This window comes from Schistocerca serialis, chromosome 8 (genome assembly GCF_023864345.2).
Source record: "Schistocerca serialis cubense isolate TAMUIC-IGC-003099 chromosome 8, iqSchSeri2.2, whole genome shotgun sequence".
NCBI classification, from domain to species: Eukaryota; Metazoa; Arthropoda; class Insecta; order Orthoptera; family Acrididae; genus Schistocerca; species Schistocerca serialis.
In genome coordinates this window covers 411,120,388-411,147,545 of record NC_064645.1, presented here as the reverse complement: position 1 = coordinate 411,147,545, position 27,158 = coordinate 411,120,388, and the positions used below count along the sequence as shown (strand labels likewise).

Genomic DNA, 27,158 nt, shown 5'->3' with positions numbered 1-27,158 from the left:
CAACCCCAAATAACTGTTTCTGCTCTTTGATTACCTCTTGCTAGTGTGTGTCTTCTTTAGATCCCTGAGAAGTGACTCTCATCCTGAGTCCTGTCTTGGGTTACATTTCATAGATAATTGTAAAAGCCAGCAATGAAAATGCATTTTGAAACAAATAATCTCGCAATCAGAAACCACAATTACATTAGTCACAATAATAAAATATATACTGACCTAAGGATGGGTAGTTTACTAGCAGGCAGTCCTGAGGTAGGGCTAGAACGACAGCTACCACTCCTAGGTGATCCCAAGCCCTCCTCATGAAGATCAGATCTCGGTCCACCCAGGCGATCAAGGGAACTGTGACGTCTCGGAGGCACTGGTGTTGCCAGAACTGCGCCAAAGCTGTGTCTGTTGCTACTTATTCGCCGTTGAGCTGGACCCACAGTTGACACTGTTTGTCTTTCAAAGGTAGGGGAGGAATTTACCAGTAAATGCATATCTTGAGGAGAAGGTCTCAGAGCTGCATAATTGTCCAGGTTAAAGCTCCTTCTTGAAATCTGCTTGACTGTTTCTCCATTTTTTTCAGTGCTTATATCTCTCCTGTCATTCTTAGCAACTGCAGTTTCTGGTTCCCTCCTCACTACAGGACTGAAATTTCCACCTAGTTCATCTAAAAATTCTTCTTTCACTGGTGTCTTTCCAGTTGCATTAAAAGGAATTTGATCAATCGTGTTGCACATGGTCTGCTGCCTTCCACCTAAATCCTCCAGCTGATTGTCTGATAAGATTTTACTCTTTATGACTCCTTTACTGACTGCATTACCATAGTCTCCTGGGTTCTCTGGACTCCCTGATGCTTCCCTCAGGTGTAAGTAATTCATTGCTTTCTGTTCACTGCTGCCTTTATGAATGCTGTTATTACTGCCCATTTTGTTCTTAGACCCTTGTTTGTCTAAGGCACTGATGTAATTAATTTGTGAGCAATCATTATTTCTTGCCTGTCTGGCACTTCTTGCTTCTACTTTCCCAGTAATAATATTATTATGTACTGCTTTCTCTCCATCACCTTTTTCTGTTGAACATCCAGAAATTATGACAGTCTCATTACTCTCTCCTGCTGTATTTTTCTTAGTTTGATCAGTCACATTACGTAGTTTTGTCTCATCAAACTGTACCTTGGATTCATTTATCACTAATGACAGGCCCTCTTCCACATAGTTCTCATGTTTGTTGTCAACAACATTTGCAACTGCTTTGCCACAAATATTCACTCTAGAAAACAGCTTTTTATTTGTGTCCAGCTTTCCAGCAGGCATCATTTCTTTTTCAGAGCTGTCTCTTGTTTCCTGTGCAGACACTTTAATGTTGCTTCCAGCATTCTGTGTTTCATCATTTTCCTTCTGCACAGTTATGTTAGAGGATGGAATTGATGAACCCACAAATTTATCCTTATCTTTAGCCACAGTTTTTGATGATGTTCTATGAGCCTGAATCACAGATTTTGGAGACTGATAAGTTGGAATTCCTTCAAATGTTGCACTTCTCCTACCAGTAAAATGTTCTCGGTCCCTGGAATTTCCTAAATGCATTTCAATCGCACTGTTTCTTTTCAGTGTGTATTGTGTGCCTCTACCACCTGCAGCAGTCTTCCCACCTGAAAACTGCCCACTACGCCTTCGTACCACTGATGCCTTACCATCTTCCTCACCCTGCCTACCAGAGGGCTGCACATTTTCTGTTCTCACTGGGATGGCAGCAACACTATTCCTGTGTGCAGTGTCTCTGTTACCTCTACCTCTGTTAGACCTCATGATCACCGGACTGCCTAATAAAGAGGAACTTGCACGTCCTGGCTTCCCCATGGGAACCTTGGAAGCCCCGGATCTATCTTTATTGACAGTATTATGTATCACTCCTCTAGCTATACCTGTTGGTTTCACATTCTGCAGCAGTGGATTTTGTTGATAGTTAGCTCCACCTGCAGCACCCTCACATGCAACTACTCTACCATTATCACTTTGTCCTGTATCTAAAAGATCAATGTCACTCGTCCCTTGCAAAGGTGCACTGTTGTCTGTCTGGCCTCTGCTCTTTGGACTCGATGATCCAGCCCAACTTCTCCTGTTCTGGTGTCGACCCTGCTGGCTGTGCCCTCTGCGGGGACTGGGTATGTGTGTTGTTTGTTTTCCAGAGAGATGTATACCAGCATCAATTACAAAATCCTGTCCCTGAAGAACTCGACTGCTGCCAGTACTGCCACTTTAGTCAACAAGCATGGAAAAAAAGAAAGAAAACATAAAACATACTTCAGACATATATACACACAAAAAGACATTTTGCAAACAATCATTTGATTGAATAATATCTCAGCGCAAAAAAGAAAAGAAAAGAAGGAAAAGAAATAGAAACAAAAATGGGAAAATACAGATTCCATTTGTCCTGAGAGCAACTTTACTTGTAGCTAATGACATTCAATAGCTGGGAAGTTGCAACCAACCATGGCAATGTAATAGTTATGTATACTATAAACAGTCTTGAGAAACAACTAGGCAGAAATGTGTAGCAAATGACCACAGCTAAAGAGGAAGGAAGAAAGAAAAGGGAAGTGGGTCGTCATCATCATCAAGTCACACCCGTTTCCGGGGTGCTGGTGATGAGCCTATTCAAACTTTTTGAGCACTTCCTAAAGGAACTTATCCAAAAGGAGACTACCTTTGACATCATCCTTCTTGACTATGCCAAACCATCTTCTCTTTGGCTGTCTCACATATCTTTTCCCATTTACAGTCATTTCAAAGAATTTCTTGACGATCTGTTCTCTTCACCCATTTCACATGGTCAGGCCATCTTACACTAGACTGGCAGAGTTTTTTCCAGCACACTGCATTTCCAGCTGCACCCATTCTGTTTCTTTCATTCCTTACCTTACTCTTTTTTGTTTGCCTCAGCACAGATCTAGTAGACACCATGTCAGTAGCTTGGATCTGGTTAACCACTGCCTCTTGTCAGGGCACAGGTCACAATGAGAGTATAGAAGGTACTGGAGATGGTTAGTTTTGCCTTGTGTGGTATCTGATTGTCCCAAAGGAAGCATTTTACTTGATTGTAAAACTGGGCAGCTTTCTGTGCACAGTTTAGAACTTCACTTCAAGGTAAGTTTGTAGATTCTATCACACTGCTCAAATATAGGAAATGACACAGATTATGAAGCGGTCTTCCATTTATTTGTAAATCAGACTGTCCTTGTCTACTTACCTTTACAAGTCTTTGATCACTGACTCTGAGATCAAACTCCTCAAAGTAATTGTACCATATATTTAGTTTTTCTTGGACTGCATTAGTTTCTCCCCACATAATAATGTCACCAGTGAACACAACTCATTTCATTTCAGGTCCATACGAGGTGCTATCCAAACTTTTTGGGACTGGTGCTGCCATTTGTTGAAAACTTTACCTTTGGACTAATGGTCACCATCATCCTCGAAGTAGTTCCCATCTGCACATACAGACCAGTCCCAGTGCTTCTGCCATTGGTCAAACATTACCTGGAAGTCGTGTTCTTTGAGGGTGTTTATCACCACCAGTGATGCTTCTTGAATCCTCTCTAGACTGTCGAACCAATGGCTTTTTAACTTGATTTTGTTTTGGGAATAGCGTGAAGTCGCAAGGTGCCAAATCTGGGGAGTACGGTGGGTGGGGTAAAACTACCATGTTGTTTTTTACCAAAAAGGTCCTGGTGAGCAAGACATGTGATGGGGCAAGTTGTCGTGATGCAACAGCCAGTTCCCTCGACACCTAAGTTCAGGTCGTCGGCACCGCATGTTTTCACAGAGCTGTCGCAAAATGTCACAGTAGTACGGAAGTTCACAGTTTGGTTGGGTGGGACGAAATCTTTGTGCACAATTCCCTTGGTATCAAAGAAAACAATAGTCGTGCTCTTCACCTGTCTTGCTTTTTTGGTTCTTGGAGAGCCCGGGCTCTTCTATTGGGACGAATGTTGCTTTGTCTCTAGGTCACAACCGTAAATCCAGCTCTCGTCGCAGGTCATAATCCATGACAAGAAGGTTGGATCATCAGATGCGGTCTGACAAAGGTCCGTGCACACTTCAACACGCTGTGCCTTCTGATTGACAGTCAAGATCCTTGGCCAAATTTTGCGGTGACGCAATTCATCAGTCAACATTCGTTGACATGTCCCATAGCCAATACTCACTTCATCTGCAAGGTCTTGAACGGTTCAACGTCGATCAGCATGAACCTATTGTTGAAGTTTGGCAACAATGTCTGGTGATGTGCGGCTAACAGGCCTTCCAGTGTGAGCATCATCTTCGACATCTGTGCGGCCAGCCCTGAACCGAGCATGCCACTCAAACACACACGTACGGCTTATGCTCTGTCCCCCAAACACTTGTTGCATCATTCCAAGGGTCTCTGTAGCACTTTTCCCGGGATTTGCACAGAATCTGATACACATGCACTGTTCTGTTCGCGGATCCATCGTAAAATCACTACACACCAAACACAGAGTATTACGGAAATCACTGTGGGCATGCAACACATCCTCCCAGCTAAATGCCACTCTGCACACTGACTCATCGGATATGCAGCTCTCGCCACCTAGCGGTGCAAATATCTACTACTTCTACTTTCCAGATGGCGGCAATAGTCCTGAAAATTTTGGATTCCACCTCATTTGTCTCCTTTTTCCTTTCCATGATATCATTCTTCACAATGATGAGAAGAAGTGATACAAGGTACTCCTCTGGTGGACTCTATATTTAGTCTCATACCATTCTCCATTTCCTACTCTGCATCTTCTGCACAGCATCTTCACTTTCTCAATCAGTATCTTGGGTACATTTATTCTCTCTAGACATTCCCAGACTTTGGAATCTGGTACACTGTCATAGGCTTTTCTATGTCTAGGAAGACAAGCTGATGCTTTTATCTTTCTCCAAGTGTTTTCTTGTTGCGAAGATCAGGTGAATTGAACTCCTGTTTTTCAGAAACCCACATGTTTCTTCCTCCAGGTACGTTCAATTATCCTTTGCAGTCTATTTCCTATGACTTCCCCCAAAAGTTTTTAATCCACACAAAACAATGTTGTACATCTGTTATTTTGAGGTAGTTTTCTACTAATGTTTTTGAATGATGGTATAATTACATGTTTGGCCCAATCAGCAGTGATTTCGTTCTTTCTACAGATTTCATTTAACACACTGTACAGCCAATGGATTCCATATGTTCCTGTTGCCTTGATTATATCTGCATTTAATTCATCAACTCCATTAGATTTTCCTTTGCTCATGCTTTTCAGAGGAGTTCGACTTCCAACCTGCATAGTAGTGCTGTTTCTTTATTGCTTCTGTTCTAATCACAATGCCCACTCTGCATTTCATTATCATTCAGTTGTTGTTCATGCCTCAATTCATTCAAGAGTTCGTTGAAGAATTCCTCCATTATTGTTTGAATATCTGTCATGTTTCTGACTAGGCTCTCATCTTTGCCCTCAACTACCTTATGTGGCATAACATTCCCGATTCGGAAAATGAGGATCGCTGTCCAGTGAGGCAGTAAGAGTTAGTACGCTCTGTATGCTAACGATGTTGACATGTGTTATGTATGTGTGCTTACAAATAAGCAGTGTGGAAAACGTACCTCTGTGCTGTGTCACGATTCTGCTATCATGCTGCCGCTACCCTATTTCCCACAGTGGTGACCCTGAATACCTGCATCGCACCACAGAAAATCTGCCACACCAGTTACACCATCAAGAATGCTGCTGTTACAAATGGTACAACCCAGCCGTTTCTTCGGTAATGTTGACATCTCTCAACAAGTGCTCGTGAATTCTATGAACATCCCATGTGCAAAATCATTAAATATCTGCCAAGGCTTGGACAATACTACAGTGCCAAAATGACATAGCGACAATGCCTTCATTGTCTGCCACATCTTCAGAGCAACTTCACATCGCTGCTGCTGCCAAGCAGCAAACTGTGCTCTGACAAGTGTTGAATTTACCAAATACTTTAAAATAAATACTCCATATTTGATAGTGAATCTATTCCTGGTATATCAGACAAAAGTGTAGCAGAGAGTCACAATAAACAATGGCTGCCCGCCTTCATAACAAACATTAATCTAAGTGCCTTCAACTTTTGCACAGGAAACATAGTGTGTTCCAGCACTAGTGATTATGAACATTATGACATTCACATTAAGAGCCTGAAGCATATGGACACCCACAGTGCCATTATGACTGAACAATAATGATTGCACCATACCACTCCGTCATTCCATTTTGTCATCCATCTGCCAATGGACCACAGGATCAAGGTTTACATCACCTTTCAGTATTTGTGCTTTCCAATTTTCCAAATCTTGTTCTGACTGTTGTGACTATACGTGAGTTCCGTGAGACAGACTATGATGTCTCTCATTTCCCAGCTGCACAAGGCATCACAACCGACTCGCTTCCAGTCCAGCTCCATGCTTCACATTTGCATCACCCAGCACCAATACCAACTATTGACTCCAAGAAAGCATTTTTCATGACCTAACGTTGGCAAGGTCGGATACCGCTTCTTCCCGGTTTGAGTGATGTCACACCCACATCAGTCACACCGCAAATGACTGCACATCTGCACAAACTCCATGAGACACAGACAGTGCCATTGGATAATAAATGGACCATGCCTTCCTTCCATACAGTGCCAGGACCTTACATGCACTCTCACATGCATTGTTCACTGTCTCATAATTCTGACATTGGAAAAGTTGTATGCATTGCATCGTTCCAGAACTTCACTCACATGTACGGCTATTCTTCCAACAGCCACCCAAGTTCTATGCACATTAGACACCCATGCCGCAACATGACGCACCTCATACAGGCTGCCCTACATCAAGCCGTATTTCCTGTCCATCTTGCGCACCGATGCTCCTGCACCACCCAAGTCTCCCACATTGCTCCATGCTCTCCTCGTGATAGTGCCTTACAATTAAACCATTGACAACCATCATACTGTTCACCACCATCCAAAACTACCATTATTCCACACGGACTGTCCCATGATGTGGTTTGCCCTAAGCGAGTGTTTGATGTCAGACAGTGGCATCATTGATGATGATGAGAAGTTTGTCCCCTCTTAATCACCTCAGAGACAGTGCGGATCTTATTAGCAACTTGCTTTTGGATGTTCCACACTCTCACAAATATGAAACTGCTAAGACACTGCTGCTCCGATGACTAGTACAAACGCCTGAGCAGCAACTATATGTCATCGTCAAAGAGACTACTTTGGGCAACAACAGCACGCCTTCTTCCCTCTGGTGCCACCTGTGAGTTCTAATTGACCCAGAGCTCCTGCCTGATCACACACTATAAACACATTGGCTCCTAAAACTGCCAGTGAATATCCAAACAGCAATACTAGTGCATGAAGAGGCACCACAAGAGCTTAAACTTCAACCTGCTGACAGAATGCACGCACTATCACAACATCGCATTCTAGTCAAAAACCTACAGTGTCACGCTGCATCTGATCTCAATATGTCTGCACTGAAGCTGAGTTTGCACAATCCTGGCCGAGCTGCCCCAACATTCCATGCAGCCGCAAACTGCCCAACAATGGCCAGACCGACCCAAACTGGGCTACGCTCCCCACCTCTACCACTCCAAGCACCAGTGGACAACAGACACCTACAGCGACAGCTGAGGTTGTCACCCCCCCCCCCCTAGTCGGCCACTGCCCCAACTGTGTATAAACAAAAGCCGCCCCAACCAAGTGCATCACCTGCTTCCATGCCCAGCACACAACAACGCTACTTCTAGTTTCGAACCAGATTTGGGCAGGATGCATTGCACTGCAGACTACCCTGCATCTACCCTAACTAGTACTGTGACCTGACATAGGTGCAGCAGGCCACTCTTCAATAACAAGACACCTCTGCACACCACAACGAAACAGCAACAATGCAGCATTTCAACGGGCAGATGGCCAAGACTATTTGTCCATGACAGGTGCCTGCACATATATTTCCTTGTTGATACCATGGCTGATGTGAGCACTCTACAGCCTGATCTTGCACCTGCTACACTGTTGCCATCGATGCTGCAAATGTGCCCAGCCAATTGCAGTTCCAGGAAAGGCACACATCACACTTGAGCTTGGCATGGATACGCAAATACCTTGGACATTCCTAGTGGCAGAGACAGCTAAACCGGTCCTTGTAGTCAACTTCCTCTGGCACTACCAACTACTGCAAGATTTAAATCTGATGGGATGGCTAGCAGTCAATCTGTGGTGTGGTCAGCAATATACTACCTGCTGTCACTGCAACGCCCTCGGTCACAATGCCACCACTTGCCACACCACTCAACCTGAAGCTACAAAAAGAAGAACTTTTCAATCAACTACACTCACAGGAAGCCGAGTACTCATGATTACATCATGACAATGAGGTCACAAGCCTCACCAATGAATAACTACAGAGACGAACCATGGACGCCACCGCATCACTACACACAGCATGGGGTGCTCTATGGCGGCATAATATCTCTGACTCGGTAAATGATCATCACTATCCCATGAGGCAGTGGGAGTTACTGTTATGCTCTGTACACTCGTAAAGCTTACAAATGTTATGTATGTGTGTTCGCTAATAAATAGTATCTCTATGCCGTGGCACTATTCTGCTACCACACTGCCGGTATCCTATTTCCCACAACTTCATGGATTCTTGGCCTTAGCTTATTACTTTGTCAAGGAGTTTCTTATTATCATTGCAGTTTACTGTGAGTTTGTCTGTAAATTCCTCCCAGCATTTGTTTTTCTCCTCAGCTAATACACATTTTACAATTAGTTTTCATTGCCTGTATTCTTGGGTCAGTATTTTCATGTGCTTTTCATTCTTCAGAGTCGTCTGCTTTATGTTTCTTTTTGTCCAACAGTTTCTTTGGTTTCTTGGATGTACTTTATCTTTTATCCTTTTGTTTCATTGTGGTGTTTCTCGTTCTCTAACTCTGGTGCTTGTATTCCCGCAGTTCTTTGTTGTTTCTCCAACACAGGCATCCCAAAACTCTTTCCACATTGTTCTTCATCACTTTGTATTGCACTGGTAGGTAACTTATCCCTTATTACTTGTAAAAAGGAACTCCACTTTTTCACCTTTCTAGCTCCTAGTTCTTCATCTTTTGTTTTCTTTGCAACCTAACCTTTGTAAACACAGTGCTTGAGAAGATTGCCGCTGTTAACCTATGATAGTCATTCAAGTCTTCGCTATGTATAGTCTTCACATCTGTTAACCAATCTACTTCTTCCATAATTTTTTACGATGAAACCAATTAGAGATTTCCATCTTTTAAACCAACTTATTTTGATATTTTGTGGCTGCCTCTATTTTTCATCCCTATGTTCTTGATAGTCAATGAGTTTTTTCTACAGAAAGAGAGTAGTTATTCTCCCATGTATTTCTGCTTGCATATCCAAATAGGCCAATGACAGTCTTATTGTTTGTTCTATCCTTCCCAACTTGTGCATTTAGATCTCCCATAACTATTATTACTGTATGGTTAAATGATGATGGAGTCTTCTTGGGTAAAATATTCCAGAGGTAAAATAGTCCCCCATTCGGATCTCCGGGCAGAGACTACTCAAGAGGACGTCATTATCAGGAGAAAGAATACTGGCGTTCTATGGATTGGAGCGTGGAATGTCAGGACCATTAATCAGGCAGGTAGGTTAGAAAATTTAAAAAGGGAAATGGATAGGTTAAAGTTAGATACAGTGAGAATTAGTGAAGTTCGGTAGCAGGAGGAACAAGACTTTTGGTCAGGTGAATACACGGTTATAAATACAAAACCAAATAGGTGTAATGCAGGAGTAGGTTTAATGACGAATAGGAAAATGGGAGTGCAGGTAAGCTACTACAAACAGTATAGTCAACACATTATTGTGGCCAAGATAGACACGAAGCCCATGCCCACTACAGTAGTACGAGTTCATATGCAAACTAGCTCTGCAGATGATGAAGAAATTGATGAAATGTATGATGAGATAAAAGAAATTATTCAGGCAGTGAGGGAGACGAAAATTCAATAGTCATGGGTGACTGGAATTCGAGAGTAGGAAAAGGGAGAGAAGGAAAAATAGTAGGTGAATATGGACTGGGGGTAAGAAATGAAAGAGGAAGCCATCTGGTAGAATTTTGCTCAGAGCGTAACTTCATCGTAGCTAACACTTGGTTCAAGAATCATAAAAGACGGTTGTATACATGGAAGAATCCTGGAGGTACTAAAAGGTATCAGATAGATTATATAATGGTAAGACAGAGATTTAGGAACCAGGTTTTAAATTGTAAGACATTTTCCAGGGGCAGATGTGGACTCTGACCACAGTCTATTGGTTATGAACTATAGATTAAAACTGAAAAAACTGCAAAAAGGTGGGAATTTAAGGAGATGGGACCTGGATAAACTGACTAAACCAGAGGTTGTACACAGTTTCAGGGGGAGTATAAGGGAACAATTGACAGGAATGGGGGAAAGAAATACAGTAGAAGAAGAATGGGTAGCTCTGAGGGATGAAGTAGTGAAGCAGCAGAGTATCAAGTAGGTAAAAAGGTGAGGGCTAGTAGAAATCCTTGGGTAACAGAAGAAACATTGAATTTAATTGATGAAAGGAGAAAATATAAAAATGCAGTAAATGAAGCAGGTAAAAAGGAATACAAACATCTCAAAAATGAGATCGACAGGAAGTGCAAAATGGCTAAGCAGGGATGACTACAAGGACAAATGCAAGGATGTAGAGGCTTATCTCACTAGGGGTAAGATAGATACTGCCTACAGGAAAATTAAAGAAACCTTTGGATAAAAGAGAGCTACTTGTACGAATATTAAGAGCTCAGATGGAAACACAGTTCTAAGCAAAGAAGGGAAAGCAGAAAGGTGGAAGGAGTATATAGAGGGTCTATACAAGGGTGACGTACTTGAGGACAATATTATGGAAATGGAAGAGGATGTAGATGAAGATGAAATGGGAGATATGATACTGCGTGAAGAGTTTGACAGAACACTGAAAGACCTGAGTCGCAACAAGGCCCCAGGATTACACAACATTACATTAGAACTACTGATGGCCTTGGGAGAGCCAGTCCTGACCAAACTCTACCATCTGGTGATCAGGATGTATGAGACAGGCGAAATACCCTCAGACTTCAAGAAGAATATAATAATTCTAATCCCAAAGAAAGCAGGTGTTGACAGATGTGAAAATTAACGAACTATCAGTTTAATAAATCATAGCTGCAGAATACTAACGCGAATTCTTCACAGATGAATGGAAAAACTGGTAGAAGCCGACCTCGGGGAAGATCAGTTTGGATTCCGTAGAAATATTGGAACACATGAGGCAATACTGACCTTACAACTTATCTTAGAAGAAAGATTAAGGAAAGGCAAACCTACATTTCTAGCATTTGTAGACTTACAGAAAGCTTTTGACAATGTTGACTGGAATACTCTCTTTCAAATTCTAAATGTGGCAGGGGTAAAATACAGGGAGCGAAAGGCTATTTACAATTTGTACAGAAACCAGATGGCAGTTATGAGTCGAGCGGCACGAAAGGGAAGCAGTGGTTGGGAAGGGAGTGAGAGAGGGTTGTAGCCTCTCCCCGATGTTATTCAATCTGTATATTGAGCAAGCAGTAAAGGAAACAAAAGAAAAATTCAGAGTAGGTATCAAAATCCATGGAGAAGAAATAAAATCTTTGAGGTTCGCCGATTACATTGTAATTCTGTCAGAGACAGCAAAGGACTTGGAAGAGCGGTTGAACAGAATGGACAGTGTCCTGAAAGGCGGATATAAGATGAACATCAACAAAAGCAAAACGAGGATAATGGAATGTAGTCGAATTAAGTCGGGTGAGGCTGAGGGAATTAGATTAGGAAATGAGACACTTGAAGGAGTAAAGGAGTTTAGCTATTTGGGGAGCAAAATAACTGATGATGGTCGAAGTAGAGAGGATATAAAATGTAGACTGGCAATGGCAAGGAAAGCGTTTCTGAAGGAGAGAAATTTGCTAACATCGAGTATAGATTTAAGTGTCAGGAAGTTGTTTCTGAAAGTATTTTTATTGAGTGTAGCCATGTATGGAAGTCAAACATGGACGATAAGTAGTTTGGACAAGAAGAGAATAGAAGCTTTTGAAATGTGGTGCTACCGAAGAATGCTGAAGATTAGATGGGTAGATCACATAACTAATGAGGAGGTATTGAATAGAATTGGGGAGAAGAGGAGTTTGTGGCACAACTTGACAAGAAGAAGGGACCGGTTGGTAGGACACGTTCTGAGGCATCAAGGGATCACAAATTTATCATTGGAGGGCAGCGTGGAGGGTAAAAATCGCAGAGGGAGACCAAGAGGTGAATACACTAAGCAGATTCAGAAGGATGTAGGTTGCAGTAAGTATTGGGGGATGAAGAAGCTTGCACAGGATAGAGTAGCATGGAGAGCTGCATCAAACTAGTCTCAGGATTGAAGACCACAACATCAACAACAACAACAACAACAACAACATGACTATTACATTTTCATCAACATGGTCCTCCAGCTGTTCCTGAAATATTCTTTTTTCTTTGACAGGGCAGCCTGGCTGGCATGCTTAGGCTTGTACTATAGTTATTATTTTGTTGTGTGTCGCTGGAATCAGTTTTATCATTTTTTCATTAATGTACATGACACCTGACTGTTCTCTGCTGAGAATAAAGTCTACCCAATGTTTAGCTTCATTTTTAATGCCACACCAGCAGAGGATGAAATTATGTCATAAAAGCTACTTTCCTGTTGTTCTCCACTTTGTTCCAGTGAGGCCCAGCACACCTAGTTTCCTTCTTTCCATTACATCAATCAATTCTTCGCATTTCCAGGTCAGTGTAATAGTATCTACAGTTCCATCTCTTAAGTTTTATACATAACAAATGAAAAGCAACAGTTTGCTTTTGTCCTACAGTTGTTCGTGATTTTGTTTGTTTAGTCCCTCATTTAATGCTCTTTCCTTGGTTCTGACTGTCATCAGGATGAGATCCATCACTAATTTAGAGCCCTTGAAAGAATTGTGATAAATCCAGTTACCTTTCAACATTCTAAAGCCTCTTTTTACATTTAAAGTAATTTAATTACACTTTTGCCCAAGTGATACTCCTTGGAGCTAACAAGTGAGAGACACTTTTGCCCAAGCGATACTCCTTGGAGCTAACAAGTGAGAGCTGAGTGCCAGTGCGCCTTGAGATAATGGTCAGCTGTGGCCGAAAGACACTACCACTTCCACATGCCCCATACTACAAATTAAAGCCTACAGCAGAGGGATAAATTGGTTCAGATCTACTTCCAATTATTCAGAAAAATTGCTAACATTCCCACTTTCTTCCCATGAGTACAGCAGTGTGCGTTTGGGTGTCTGTGTGTGTGTGTACTTGTGCTAGAAAAAGAGCTATTGCTCAAAAGCTAGTGTGAATGCAGTTTTCTGTTGTGTGTTTCTGTGTTCCACACGTTGATCTGCTATAGGTGATAGGTTGCCTTTCCCTATTAATGTTTTTACTACACACAATGAAGACCTCACTTTCCACATGGACATATGCATACTTTTCTAAACATATTAAGTTATTAACACACTAATTTTATGGCTGACTCTTAAATAGTCATATCAAGATGTTAACAGGTGCAATCAAATGCAGATTTTTCAAAGTAAAACAAATCAAAAGCTGAGATGATTATGTTGCTTCACACTGCCAAGTACAAGGGTAAGCTATTACAACAAGAGAACACAATTTTATTGAAATCATCTATCAATATAGTCACCCCATTTTTTGATGCACTTGACCCACTATTGCACAAGTTTTCCAATACACCCCTCCTCCCCCCCAACACAAAAAAAAAAAAAAAATTGTGGCACAGCAACCCAAGTACTCACTGCTCTCTGACTGGGGCTGAATGGAAGGCCTCTTAAGCACCATTAAGTAGACTAATCTGCATATTTTTTGCCACATAAACAGTCACTTATCTGTTATTCAGATTCAAAGCACAGAATTGCTCAATACTGGCGTAATTTGTGGCTTTAGCTGGATGCCCCACTCTTTCCTCATCCTTCATGCTTGTTAGACCACTTTTGAAATGTTCAATCACTGACAAACACTTCACTGTGATAAAAAATTGTCCCTGTGTTGTGCTGAAATTCTCCTGTGAATTGCCACCCCCGATACACCTTCAGACAACAAAGAAATGGATTACAGAACACTATTCTTCTATAGTGCAAACAGAGAGTGGTGTGGCCATCTTTACATCGCAACAAGGCAAAGTGGACATTGTGATAACTTTGAAACATACCACAGATTAAGGTAATGATGTCATCTACTGACTGGTGAGCATACAAAGCAATAGAGCCAACCTAAAGACAATCAGAGCGAAACTGCAGATACTTGTTGGCTTACCCTCATACACTGCATCAGGAGGATGGCACAGCAATACAAATTGGAATGATAATCAGGTGGAATGTGGTTAGGATGTCTGTGTGTGTGTGTGTGTGTGTGTGTGTGTGTGTGTGTGTGTGTCCCGCTCCAAAGAGTCATGAGGTGCACTTTATGTGGTATTTTGGTAGATATTTGCAGTTTAATTTTTAAAGCAGAATTTTATATGCTCTTTCAATAGCATTATCCCATTGCTTCAATTGCCACTGGCATACTGGTCACTCTTCATGTTTTACTGTCCCTGTTAATGTTGTTGTTGTTGTTGTTGTTGTTGTTGTCTTCAGACCAAAGACTGGTTTGATGCAGCTCTCCATGCTACTCTATCCTGTGCAAGCCTCTTCATCTCTGACTAGCTACTGCAACCTACATCCCTCTGAATCTGCTTACTGTATTCATCTCTTTGTCTCCCTCTACGATTTTAACACTTCCCTCCAACACTAAATTGGTGTTCCCGTGATGCCTATGAACGTGTCCTACCAATCAATCCCTTCTTCCAGTCAAGTTGTGCCACAAATTCCTCTTCTCTCCAATTCTATTCGGTACCTCCTCAATAATTAAACAATCTATCCATCTAATATTCAGCATTCTCCTGTAGTATATCATTTCAAAAGTGTCTATTCTCTTCATGTCTAAACTGTTTATCATCCATGTTCCAATTCCATACATGGCTACACTCCATACAAATACTTCCAGGAAAGCCTTCCTGACACTTAAATCTATACTCAATGTTAACAAAATTTATTTCTCTTTTTCAGGAACGCTTTCCTTGCCATTGCCAGTTTACATTTTACATTCTCTCTACTTCGGCCATCATTAGTTATTTTGCTGCCAGATAGCAAAACTCATCTACTACTTTAAGTGTATCATTTCCTAACGTAATTCCCTCAGCACACCACCTGATTTAATTTGACTACATTCCATTATCTTCAATTTGCTTTGTTGATGTTCATCTTATATCCTCCTTTCAAGACAGTGTCTTCCTCCAAGGCCTTTGCTGTCTCTGAGAGAATTGCAATGTCATTGTCAAACCTCAAGGTTTTTATTTCTTTTCCCGGGATTTTAATTCCTACTCCAAATATTTCTTTTGTTTCCTTTACTGCTTGCTCAATATACACATTGAATAACATGGGGGATAGGCTACAGCCCTGTCTCACTCCCTTCTCAACCACTGCTTCCCTTTCGTGCCCCTCAACCCTTATAATTGCCATCTGGTTTCTGTACAAATTGCAAATAGCCTTTCACTGCCTGAATTTCATCCCTGTCACCTTCAGAATTTGAAAGAGAGTTTTCCAGTCAACATTGTCAGAAGCTTTCTCTAAATCTACAAATGCATATTCCCTGAGGTCAGCTTCTACCAGTTTTTCCATTTGCCTGCAAAGAATTCGTGTTACTATTTTGCAACCATGACTTATTAAAATGACAGTTTCATAATTTTCACATCTGTCAGCACCTGATTTCTTTGTAATTGGAATTATTATATTCTCCTTGAAGTCTGAGGGTATTTCACCTGTCTCATTCATCTTGCACACCAGATGGAAGAGAGTTGTCAGGGCTGGCTCTCCCAAGGCGATCAGTAGCTCTAACCGAATGTTGTCTTTTCCCAGGGTCTTGTTGTAACTTAAGTCTCTCAATGCTCCGTTGAATCCTTCACGCAGTATCATATCTCTCATCTCATCTTCATCTATGTCCTCTTCCATTTGCATAATATTGCCCTCAAGTACATCACCCTTGTATAGACCCTCTATATACTATTTCTATCTTTCTGCTTTCCCTTCTTTGCTTAGGACTGGTTTTCCATCTGAGCTCCTGAGATTCATACAGGTGGTTCTCTTTTCTCCAAAGGTCTCTTTAATTTTCCTGTAGACGGCATCTGTCTTACCCCTGGTCATATATGCTTCTACATACATACATTTGTCCTCTGGCCATTCCCACTAAGCCATTTTGCACTTCTTGTCAATCTCATTTTTGAGATGTCTGTATTCCTTTTGACCTTCTTCATTTACTGCTTTTTTATATTTTCTCCTTTCATCAATTAAATTCAATATCTCTTGTGTTATCCAGGGATTTGTATTAGCCCTCATCTTTTTACCTACTTGATCCTCTGCTGTCTTCACTATTTCATCTCTCGAAGCTACCCATTCTTCTTCTAATGTATTCCTTTCCCTTGTTCTTCTCAACTGTTCCCTAATGCTCCCTCTGAAAGTCTCTACAACCTCTGGTTCTTTCAGTTAATCCAGATCCCATCTCCTTCAATTTCTATCTTTTTGCAGTTTCTTCAGTTTTAATCTGCAGTTCATAACCAATGAATTATAGTCGGAGTCTACATCTGCCCCTGGAAATGTCTTGCAATTTAAAACCTGGTTCCCTGTCAATTTGAAACCTTCCAGTGTCTCCAGGTCTCTTCCACATATACAACCATATTTCATGATTTAAACCAAGTGTTAGCGATGATTAAGTTATGCTCTGTGCAAAATTCTGTCACACAGCTTCCTCTTTCATTCCTTAAACCCAGTCCATATTCACCTACTACTATTCCTTTTCTTCCTTTTCCTACCACCAAATTCCAGCCCCCATGACAACTAAATTTTCATCTCCCTTAACTATCTGAGTAATTTCTTTTATCTCATCATACATTTCTTCAATCTCTTCATCATCTGCAGAGCTACTTGGTATTTAAACTTGTACTACTGTGGTAGGTGTGGGCTTTGTGTCTGTCTTGGCTATAATAATGCTTTCAGTATGCTGTTTATAGTAACTTATACACATTCCAATTTTTTATTCATTATTAAACCTACTCCTGCATTACGCTTGTCTGATTTTGTATGTGTAGCTCTGTATTCACCTGACCAGAAGTCCTGTTTTTCCTGCCAACTTCACTAATTCCCACTATATCAAACTTTAACATATCCATTCAAGCTTTTTAAATTTTCTAACCTACCTGCTTTATTAAGGGATCCAATACGCAATACGCCAGTTTTTTTTTCTCCTGATAACGACGTCCTCCAGCTTAGTCAAATGGTTCAAATAGCTCTGAGCACTAAGGGACTTAACATCTGAGGTCATCAGTCCCCTAGAACTTAGAACTACTCAAACCTAACTAACCTAAGGACATCACACACATCCATGCCCAAGGCAGGATTCAAACTTGCGACCGCAGCAGTCGTGCGGTTCCGGACTGAAGCGCATGGAACTGCTCGGCCACAATGGCCGGTTCCGATTAGTCCCTGCCCGGAGATCTGAATGGGGAACTATTATATCTCCAGAATATTTTACACAGGAGGACGCCATCGTCATTTCACTATACAGACATGCTGCATGCCCTCGGGTAAAATTATGGCTGTTGTTTCCCCGTGCTTTCAGCCATTCACAGTACCAGCACAGCGATGCTGTTTTGGTTGAAGTTACAAGGAAATTCAGTCAATCATCCAGACTGTTGCCCGTGCAACTACTGAAAAGGTTGCTGCCCCTCTTCAGGAACCACATGTTTGTCTGGCCTCGCAACAGGTACCCCTCCATTGTGGTTGCAACTACGGTACAGCTATCTGTATAGCTGAGGTCACGCTAGCCTCTCCAGCAACAGCATGGTCCTTGGTTCCAATCCTGTTAATGCATATCGATAAAACAATTGATAACACACATCAATAAAACAAACACAAGCATAGCACTAGACTTATTTGAGACCACTCTATAGAAGGGGCACATAAAATTCCATTTTAAAATAAAAATAATTTTGTTTGTAATGGGAAACAAAGGCTTGCTTTCAATCAGTACTATGCATCTCATGAAAGACTTGATGAGTAGTATTTGTTTGGGCTGATTCCAGCTACACATTGCAAAAATCAGATTGCAAAATGTTCATATGTGTATGAATTCCTATGGGACAATACTGCTGAGGTCATCAGTCCCTAGACTTACACATTACTTAAACTAACTTAACCCTAACGACAACACTCACACCTATGCCTGAGAGAGGACTTGAACCTCCAGCGGGAGGATCAGATTGCAAATATATGATGAGACATCAGAGAAAATGCATCTGGCTCTTAGGAGGAACAACCCGGCATAAGAGCGAGATGTACACTCCCACCCATATCCATACACTCACATTCATATGAGAGAGAGAGAGAGAGAGAGAGAGAGAGAGAGAGAGAGAGAGAAAGAGAAAGAGAAACTGGTAACTAAATATTTCACAACAGGGAACTAATTTATACATGATATTTTGATAAATGTATAAAGTTAACCTCTCTACACATTCTTCAGCTGACTGCTGCAACATCAGAAATGACTGTCAACTTGTGAAGCAAGAACAATGAGGCTGTTTCTCAGACAAGAAAAAAAAAAATGTATGTGGCTAGGGACTCCTGTTGGGTAAACTGATCGCCAGGTGCCACTCTTCTTAGTTGACACCATTTGGCAACTTGTATGTTGACTGAATTATTAAATAGCTTGCTTGTGACAACATTTTCAAATCTATACAAATGCAGTTTAATTTTGTGGAAGGCTTTAAGACACATCTGAAATGAATTTCTATAGTGAGATAAAACTGTTAAATCATTTGTTCTTTTTCTTTTCAATAATACAAACAATTTAATTACCACTGCCTCTGACAACAAACCCATCTTCATTACTGGATTCTCATATTTTCATTAAAATAACTTTGTGATAAACTTTCCAATGTTTCAAATGGTTGTTTACGTTTTCTTTTATTTAAACTACAGTTGTTTTTGAACAATTGTCCTTTTCCAAATGCCACACGTGTGTAATAATACATAACTATTAATAGTGGAGAAGTGTATCTTTGTTTAATAGTAATATTACTTAAAAATAACAAAAAAGTGGCATGATCTACATATCTGGTATGATACACATATAGTATCTGTTGATAGGCTTTAAGTGTCCGCCCCTGGTAGCTGAGTGGTCAGCGCGACAGATTGTCAATCCTAAGGGCCCGGGTTCGATTCCTGGCTGGGTCAGAGATTTTCTCTGCTCAGGGACTGGGTGTTGTGTTGTCTTAATCATCATCATTTCATCCCCATCGACACGCAAGTCGCCAAAGTGATGTCAAATCAAAAGACTTGCACCTGGCGAACAGTCTACTCAACGGGAGGCCCTCGTCACACTTTTTTTTTTATAGGCTTTAAGTTTAACCTCTTTATGGTTGCTGACATGTGATCTTCGTAAAGTTTCCAATATACACTGAAGCACCAAAGAAACTGGTATAGGCATGCGTATTCAAATACAGAGACATGTAAACAGACAGAATATGGCCTACAGTCGGCAATGCCTGTATAAGACAACAAGTATCTGGCGCAGTTGTTACATCAGTTACTGCTGCTATAATGGCAGGTTATCAAGATTTAAGTGAGTTTGAATGTGGTGTTATAGTCTGATGGGACACAGCATCTCTGAGGAACCGATGAAGTGAGGATTTTCCATATGACAATTTCACAAGTGTACCGTGAATATCAGAAATCCGGTAAAACATCATATCTCTGGCATCATTGCAGCCAGAAAAAGATCCTGCAATAACAGGACCAATGATGACGGAAGAGAATCATTCAACGTGACATAAGTGCAACCCTTCCACAAACTGCTGCAGATTTCAACGCTGGGCCATCAACATGCATTAGCGTGCGAACCATTCAATGAAACATCATTGATAGGGCTTTCACAGCTGAAGTTGCACTCGAATACCCTGATGACTACACAACACAAAGCTTTACACCTCGCCTGGGCCCAACAACACCGACATTGGACTGTTGATGACCGGAAACATATTGCCTGGTCAGACGAGTCTCATTTCAAATTGTATCCAGCAGATGGACATGTACAGGTATGGAGACAACTTCATGAATCCTTGGACCCTGCATGTCAGCAGGGACTGTTCAAGCTGTTGGAGGCTCTGTAAAGGTGTCGGGTGTGTGCAGTTAAAGTGATATGGGATCCCCGATACATCTAGATATGACTGTTAGGTGACACGTATATAAGAACCCTGTCTGATTACCTGTATCCATTGCTGTTCATAGTGTATTCCGATGGACTTTGGCAATTCCAGCAGGACAATGAAACACCCCACATATCCGTAATTGCTGCAGAGTGCCTCCAGGAATACTCTTCTGAGTTTAAACACTTCTGCTGACCGACAAACTACCCACACATGAACAACATTATTGAGCATATATGGGATGATTTGCAACGTGCTGTTTAAAAGAGATCTCCACCCCTCATACTCTTACGGATTTATGGACAGTCCTGCAGGATTCATGGTGTCAATTCCTTCCAGCACTACTTCAGACATTACTTGAGTCCATGCCACATTGTGTTGTGGCACTTCCATGTGCTCACGGAGGTCCCAAACGATATTAGGCAGTTTTTTTGGCTCTTCAGTGTACGTCTCATTGCTAATTGTGATCTGTCCTATTGTAGGTGCTATGTTTTAATAATAGGGAAGTATGACAGTTTTTCTTATAGCTCACTAGCCCTAGTGTTTGAGAGCATGCAAGCCACCTCTTAAAAAATTGTGACATGTCATCAATTTAAGTATATTCCTACATGTGCCTGGCCCTTGAAAATGAAAAACTGTGAAAAACTCATTCTGGATTAAAATGAAAGGAATTTAATATCATGGCGGTCTTTAATTGCGCAGGATACCCCTCTCATATATTCTACATAGTTTAGTTTCATGCAACAGTAAGTGGTAATGCACCTAACAATCAATCATTTGTTTTATTACTGAACAGTAATAATATTGTGCAAAACCAATCAGCGAAAAAAACTAAAGATCTATAGAATCATTGCATGGGAGACCCCACGAGAAAGGTTGAAGCACATAATTTGAAACATTTTCTGTTTCCATTCACACTGACACTTTTTCTTCACAAGGTGTACTACATCCTAAATACAGGGTGTCCAGTGAAAAAATCCCTGATTTCAAAGTTAAATATCTCGAAAACTAAGACTGATAGATGGGTGCAACAAATGGTACATTTATTGTGAAAGCTGTAAGAATTTTGTACAGAAGTTATACAGAAGTTTCAAAATAGTTAAAAAAGCTGCTAACAGATGACACTGCAATCGAAACATGGATTGCCTATAAATGGTGCACACAGCTGAGTGATCTGTTCTACTGTTGAAAAATGGAAGGATGTTAGCATACTGAAGGAGTATGTTAAAATCAAGTATTACACTGAACAGTCTGTTTCTCTGGTACTAGAGTACTACAGGTTGGAACACAGTCCTACAGCAACACAACTTAATGTTCCAAAAGCACCTGTTGAGAAAACCATTCACAAGCTCTTCACCAAATTCCAATGGACAGGCAGCATGGCTAATGATCTAGTGGGGAATGTTGGCCTTAGCAAACTGTAGTTATTCCCGAAAATTTCTCCATAATTTCTGGAATTATTCAGCAAAATCCAAGGAAATTCATCAAAAGAACTGAATCAGAGACTGGTTTGAAGCATTCCAGCATGAAGAAAAACCTAAGACAAAGTCTACATGCTCCCGTTCAAAATCCGGAGCCAACAGGCTATACCTGTAAGAGCCATGGTGAAAGGGGGCTGGCTGTCTTTGTGACCCAGATTCTCGCAATTACTGATGATGAAGCATACTTCCAACTGAACAGAGTCATGAATAAACAAAACTGGTGATTCTGAGGTTTTGAAAATCCCCATGTGTGTGTAGCAAAACCACTGTAATCCCCAAAGTTATTGTTTGGGCTGAGGTATGCATCGAAGGCACTATTAGCCCTTTTTTCATTCGAGAAACGAAATGCTCACTAGTGAACATTACATTGCAATTTTGGAACACCTTGTCACCAAACAGCTAACATTGGAAGATCAGTCACGCACCAAGTGGTTCGTGCAAGATGGAGCCAGACACATCGCACCAAAAAGGTATTTCGCTTTCTTGATGAGTACTTTAGGGATAGAGCCACAGCACTGGATTATTGCAAATTTTCTGGTGCAGGGATGGGCTGACCTCTGTACTTGCCCATTCTAACTCCTTGTGACTATTTGTGGGGTACACTGAAAGACACTGCCTACCGGAACCATCCCACTGTGCTGGGCAAGCTTGAATCGGCAATCGGTGTGGCATCTGAATCCATTTTCTTTGAGCCACTGCAGGATGTGATAGCAAATTTCACGGTTCATTTGTGTCACCTCTGTACTGCAAGTGGTGGACATTTCAAAAAGACTGTGATGTGAATGTAAAGATCGCTTGCAGGGGACGCGTTTAATTATGTGTGCCGATACTGTACGAGCTGCACAGCATACAGTGCCATCTGATAGTAGCTTTTTGAAGTACTTTGAAACTTCTGTATAAAATTCTTACAGCTTTCACAGTAAACATACATTTTGTTGCATGCAATCAATCTTTCGAGATATTTAAGTTTGAAATCAGGGACTGTTGGTGATTGATGAAAGTTGTAGAGTGAAGATTCTATTTTTGTTGGTGTTGTTTATGATTGTGGTGATTAAGAGGAAATGTGGAACAGTTTGGGGTAGGGTGGGGTGGGGGGAATAAAGAATGAAAATTCAGTGCTAGCATACAACCTCTTCCTCTCACAATGCACCACTAGGACCATCATGTTTAATATTGTCATCTGAATGGCAGATAACTACCTACAGTATCACTTTAAACAATGGAACAACGGAAAATCTATGATAGAATAACAACAATATGAAATGGATATATTTCTACTTACCACATCTATGAGGCATTGAATGGCAGTCTGTCACACTGAATGATGAGGATTATTAGATATTAGAAGCTATCAGATGGAGTCCTTCTTCAGTTGTAGAAACGACAGTCACATTTGTATGTGCACCACTCGTATGCCCATGGCCACTGTCATGTCTAGGCACTACGGCCTGACTGTCGTGAGCAGCAATCTCAGCTGGGATGGGTAGTGAGGTTACATGGGCATGGGGCAGTATCTGGAGGGATAGCAGGGTAGGGGTGGGGGAAATGAAGGAAAAGGACTATGGTGTGCTGGGCATAGTAGATGTGTGCGAGGCTAGAGTGGGAGCAGACAGAGGATAACAGGGGATAAAGGCTTGTCGGGACAGGTACTAGCGAAGGCTGAATTCAGGGGAGGGAGGGATATGTTGTAGTGAGAGTTCCCACAAGAGTAATTCAGAAAAGCTGGTGTGGGTGAGAAGAATCCAGATGGCACACAATCTGAAGCAGTTGCTGATGTCAAGCACACTTTGCTGAATGGCACGCTCGGCAACTGGATGGTCCAGACGTCCCTTGGCCACAATTTGGCAGTGGTCATTCAGCAGTCAGACAGCTTGTTAGTGGTCATGCCCATCCCATATCCCTACACATCCCCTCTCCCTGACTGAAACCTTTACCTCCACGAACTAGAGTAGCATGCACAATGCCACCATGAAAATCTGACCAATTTGTTCAACTCACACTCTTGCCTTAGACTACTGTTACCCCGCCTTTGCTAAGAGAGTCTCCATCAAACCTCCACTCCTACAAACCCTGCCTTTTAGTTCTACTACATCTGCCACATTTTCAAATGGCTCTGAGCACTATGGGACTTAACATCTATGGTCATCAGTCCCCTAGAACTTAGAACTACTTAAACCTAACCAACCTAAGGACAGCACACAACACCCAGCCATCACGAGGCAGAGAAAATCCCTGACCCCGCCGGGAATCGAACCCGGGAACCCGGGCGTGGGAAGCGAGAACGCTACCGCACGACCACGAGATGCGGGCGCCACATTTTCAGAAACTCCTTTCCACCACCCTACAAAACAAAGAGTGTAAACAGACCTGCAACACAGTTACAAACCTGTTCTCCATAAGCATCAGTCCCACAGATGTATCGGTCCTTTCCAACAGTCTGAGTTTTTGTCCCACTCCCAAATTCAATCATGATGGGCTTATTAAAGACCTTACCATTTTCTTCCAGCCCTTACAGTGAAAACACTTTTTCACCACCCTAATAATCAAGTGTGAACCAAAACCAATACTGAACCCTACCTTACTCAATTTACTCCTCCATTTAACTGTGATACACCGCATCCTCCATTTAACTGTGATACACCGCATTTTCCCTCTAAATCATCTCCTGATAACTTTCCAGAACTACCTAACCCCAAACCTTGTGCCATCATTGTCCCCCAACCAAACCTCTCAATATAGGAAACCAATGTTACAAATGCAGAAGGAGCTGTAATCCACCAAAAAACTGATCCTGACCTTATAATTCTACCTGCTGACTGTCCACTCACAAGCCTTGCTCAAGTGACCTCATTCCAGGAATCAAGCATTATCTCCAGCACCCCCTTAAATCCCACCTCCCTCCTTACTCCCACCATTCGCCGCACTCCTACCGTCTACATCATTCCTAAAACACACAAACTTCATAACCCAGGTCAAATCATTGTGGCTTGATACTCTAACCTCACAGAGAGAACCTTTGCTCCTGTGAACCAATACCTACAGTCTATTACCCAGAACGTACCCTCCTATATAAAAGAAACTAGCCATTTCCTCAATCAATGCTCCATAGTTCCTGTCCTTTTACTACATGGCACTTTGCATGTCGTCCTCAACACCATCTTCCTCAACACTGACATCCCGAGTGCACACGGCCTTGCAGCCGCTGAACACTACCTTTGCCAACACCAAACCGACTCCAAAGCTACAAGATCCTTCCTGGTCACCATCACCAACTACATCTTCACACACAATTACATTTCCTCTGAAAGCATCACTTACAATTAAATATACAATACAGCCATGTGCACATGCTTGGCACCATCTTGTGCCAACCCATTCATGGGCCTCCTTGAGGAACCCTTCCTAGTTGCTCAGAATCACAAACCCTTCACCTGTTCCAGGTTTACTGATATTTCATCCTCAGGATTTGGACCAAAGTTGAGGACACTCAATTTACATTGATCCAGAACCCCAACACTCACATCACCTGGTCCTCCTCAGCTCATCAAGACCCGTTTTTTGATGTCAGCCTCCATTTCCAGAATGGCTCCATCAGTACCTCTGTCCTTATCAGACCTACTAATTACCAACAATAACCTCGTTTTCAACAGTAGCCACCCATTCTATACCAAGATATTCCTTGGATACAGCCTAGCCATCTGTAGTCACTGTATCTCGCCCCACAGTGGTATCCCCAGGTGCACTACAGCAACCTCCCTCACCCCTCACCCTTCACCCCTAATGCACTATCCCTCAACCTCCCCTCCCCACACTTTACTGTACCCTCACTATCCACTGCAGCAGAAACTGTTGCTCACTCTAGTCAGGCCTTAGTGCTAAGAGAAGGACAGTGGTTTTTTGTGTGTGTGTGTGTGTGTGTGTGTGTGTGTGTGTGTGTGTGTGTGTGTGTGTGTGCGCGCATGCGTGTGTGTGTGTGTACACATCTGAAGAAGAATTTTAACAACGTAGGAAAAGACAGATTGCTACTTACCGCAAAGAAGACACATCAAGTTGCAGACAGGCACAATTAAAGGACACTCGCCTAAAGCTTTCGACCACAGCCTCCATCAGCAAAACACACACACACAAAAGCAAGCACACACAGATGATGGAGTTGGCTGTAGTGTGTGTGTGAGGTGTGCTTCCTTGTGTGTGGGTTGTGTGTCTTTTACTGATGAAGGCTGTGACCAAAAGCTTTATGTCCTCCACAGATGGCACAGATGGGGATGAAACGTTGGGTCTTCAAGTGAAATCCATTCGATCACAGCATAATAGCATGGAACATTTTACTAACTGTGAGCTTTATGTGAGTGTCTTTTAATTGTGCATGTCTCCAACATGACTTGTCTTCTTTATGCTAAGTAGCAATCTGTCTTTTTTGATATCCCTACCTGGAATTTCCAAATTTTATCTGATAGCTTATAATATCTAGCAGTCTTCTTTCAATGTAGCAGTCCACTGCTTAATGCCTCCTCTGTGTGGTGAGTAACAATCTGTTCATTTCATATAGCTGTTGCAGTGCCACATTCCTTCACTAAATTAGAAACAGTGAAGAGATTTTAGGTGTTAGCTAGGGCTTTCACATATAGTCTTAAACTGGAAACTTCACCACACCTCTTTTTCTTCTCAGACAATTAATGCTGATGAAAATTTCTTCCAAAACAGGGATTCAACTGTTTTTGTTTTTCTTTTTTTATTCAATACCACCACATTAGCCCACGACAGAGCTTATAGAAGCTGTAATGTAAAATCTTACCTAAAAGTCCAAGTATTACACTTAATTAACTAACTGTTATCATTAAATGCCAGGGCTCCTGTGGCAATAGCTCATGCTGTTTCATGCTGCAAAATATTTCTCTCATTGGGACTGTATAATCATTTTGGAAACAAACATGTTGGCATCAGGGAGACAGATAACCTTTAAACTTGACTTTGATGAATCAATGATCAAATGCCCATTATCAGTTTTTACAGCTGCCCCTATACTCTCTAAATGGCTGGAATGCAGCAGGGCAGTCATGGAACATTGACTAAACTGAAAGGAATATCAATACAAGATTTAAAGAGCATACTAAGAGAGCTAGATGCAGTTTTATGTAATAAAAATAGGTTAAAAATAATGTTGTCGTAGGACTGTGTTACTGTTCATGGTAATAATGTCATTGGTTGATATTAATGACATTGG

General features: G+C 41.6%; 1 protein-coding gene across 2 annotated transcripts in view; it reads right to left on the bottom strand.

Annotated features, from left to right (window-relative positions):
- The window catches only part of LOC126416169 (uncharacterized), a 288,059-nt gene that overhangs the window by 13,625 nt on the left and 247,276 nt on the right, over positions 1–27,158 (bottom strand). For both annotated transcript variants that reach the window (XM_050083741.1, XM_050083740.1), the window contains exon 18: positions 214–2,241. In XM_050083741.1, coding sequence (XP_049939698.1) covers positions 214–2,241 — 2,028 coding nt within the window. The remainder of the gene's footprint in view (positions 1–213; positions 2,242–27,158) is intronic.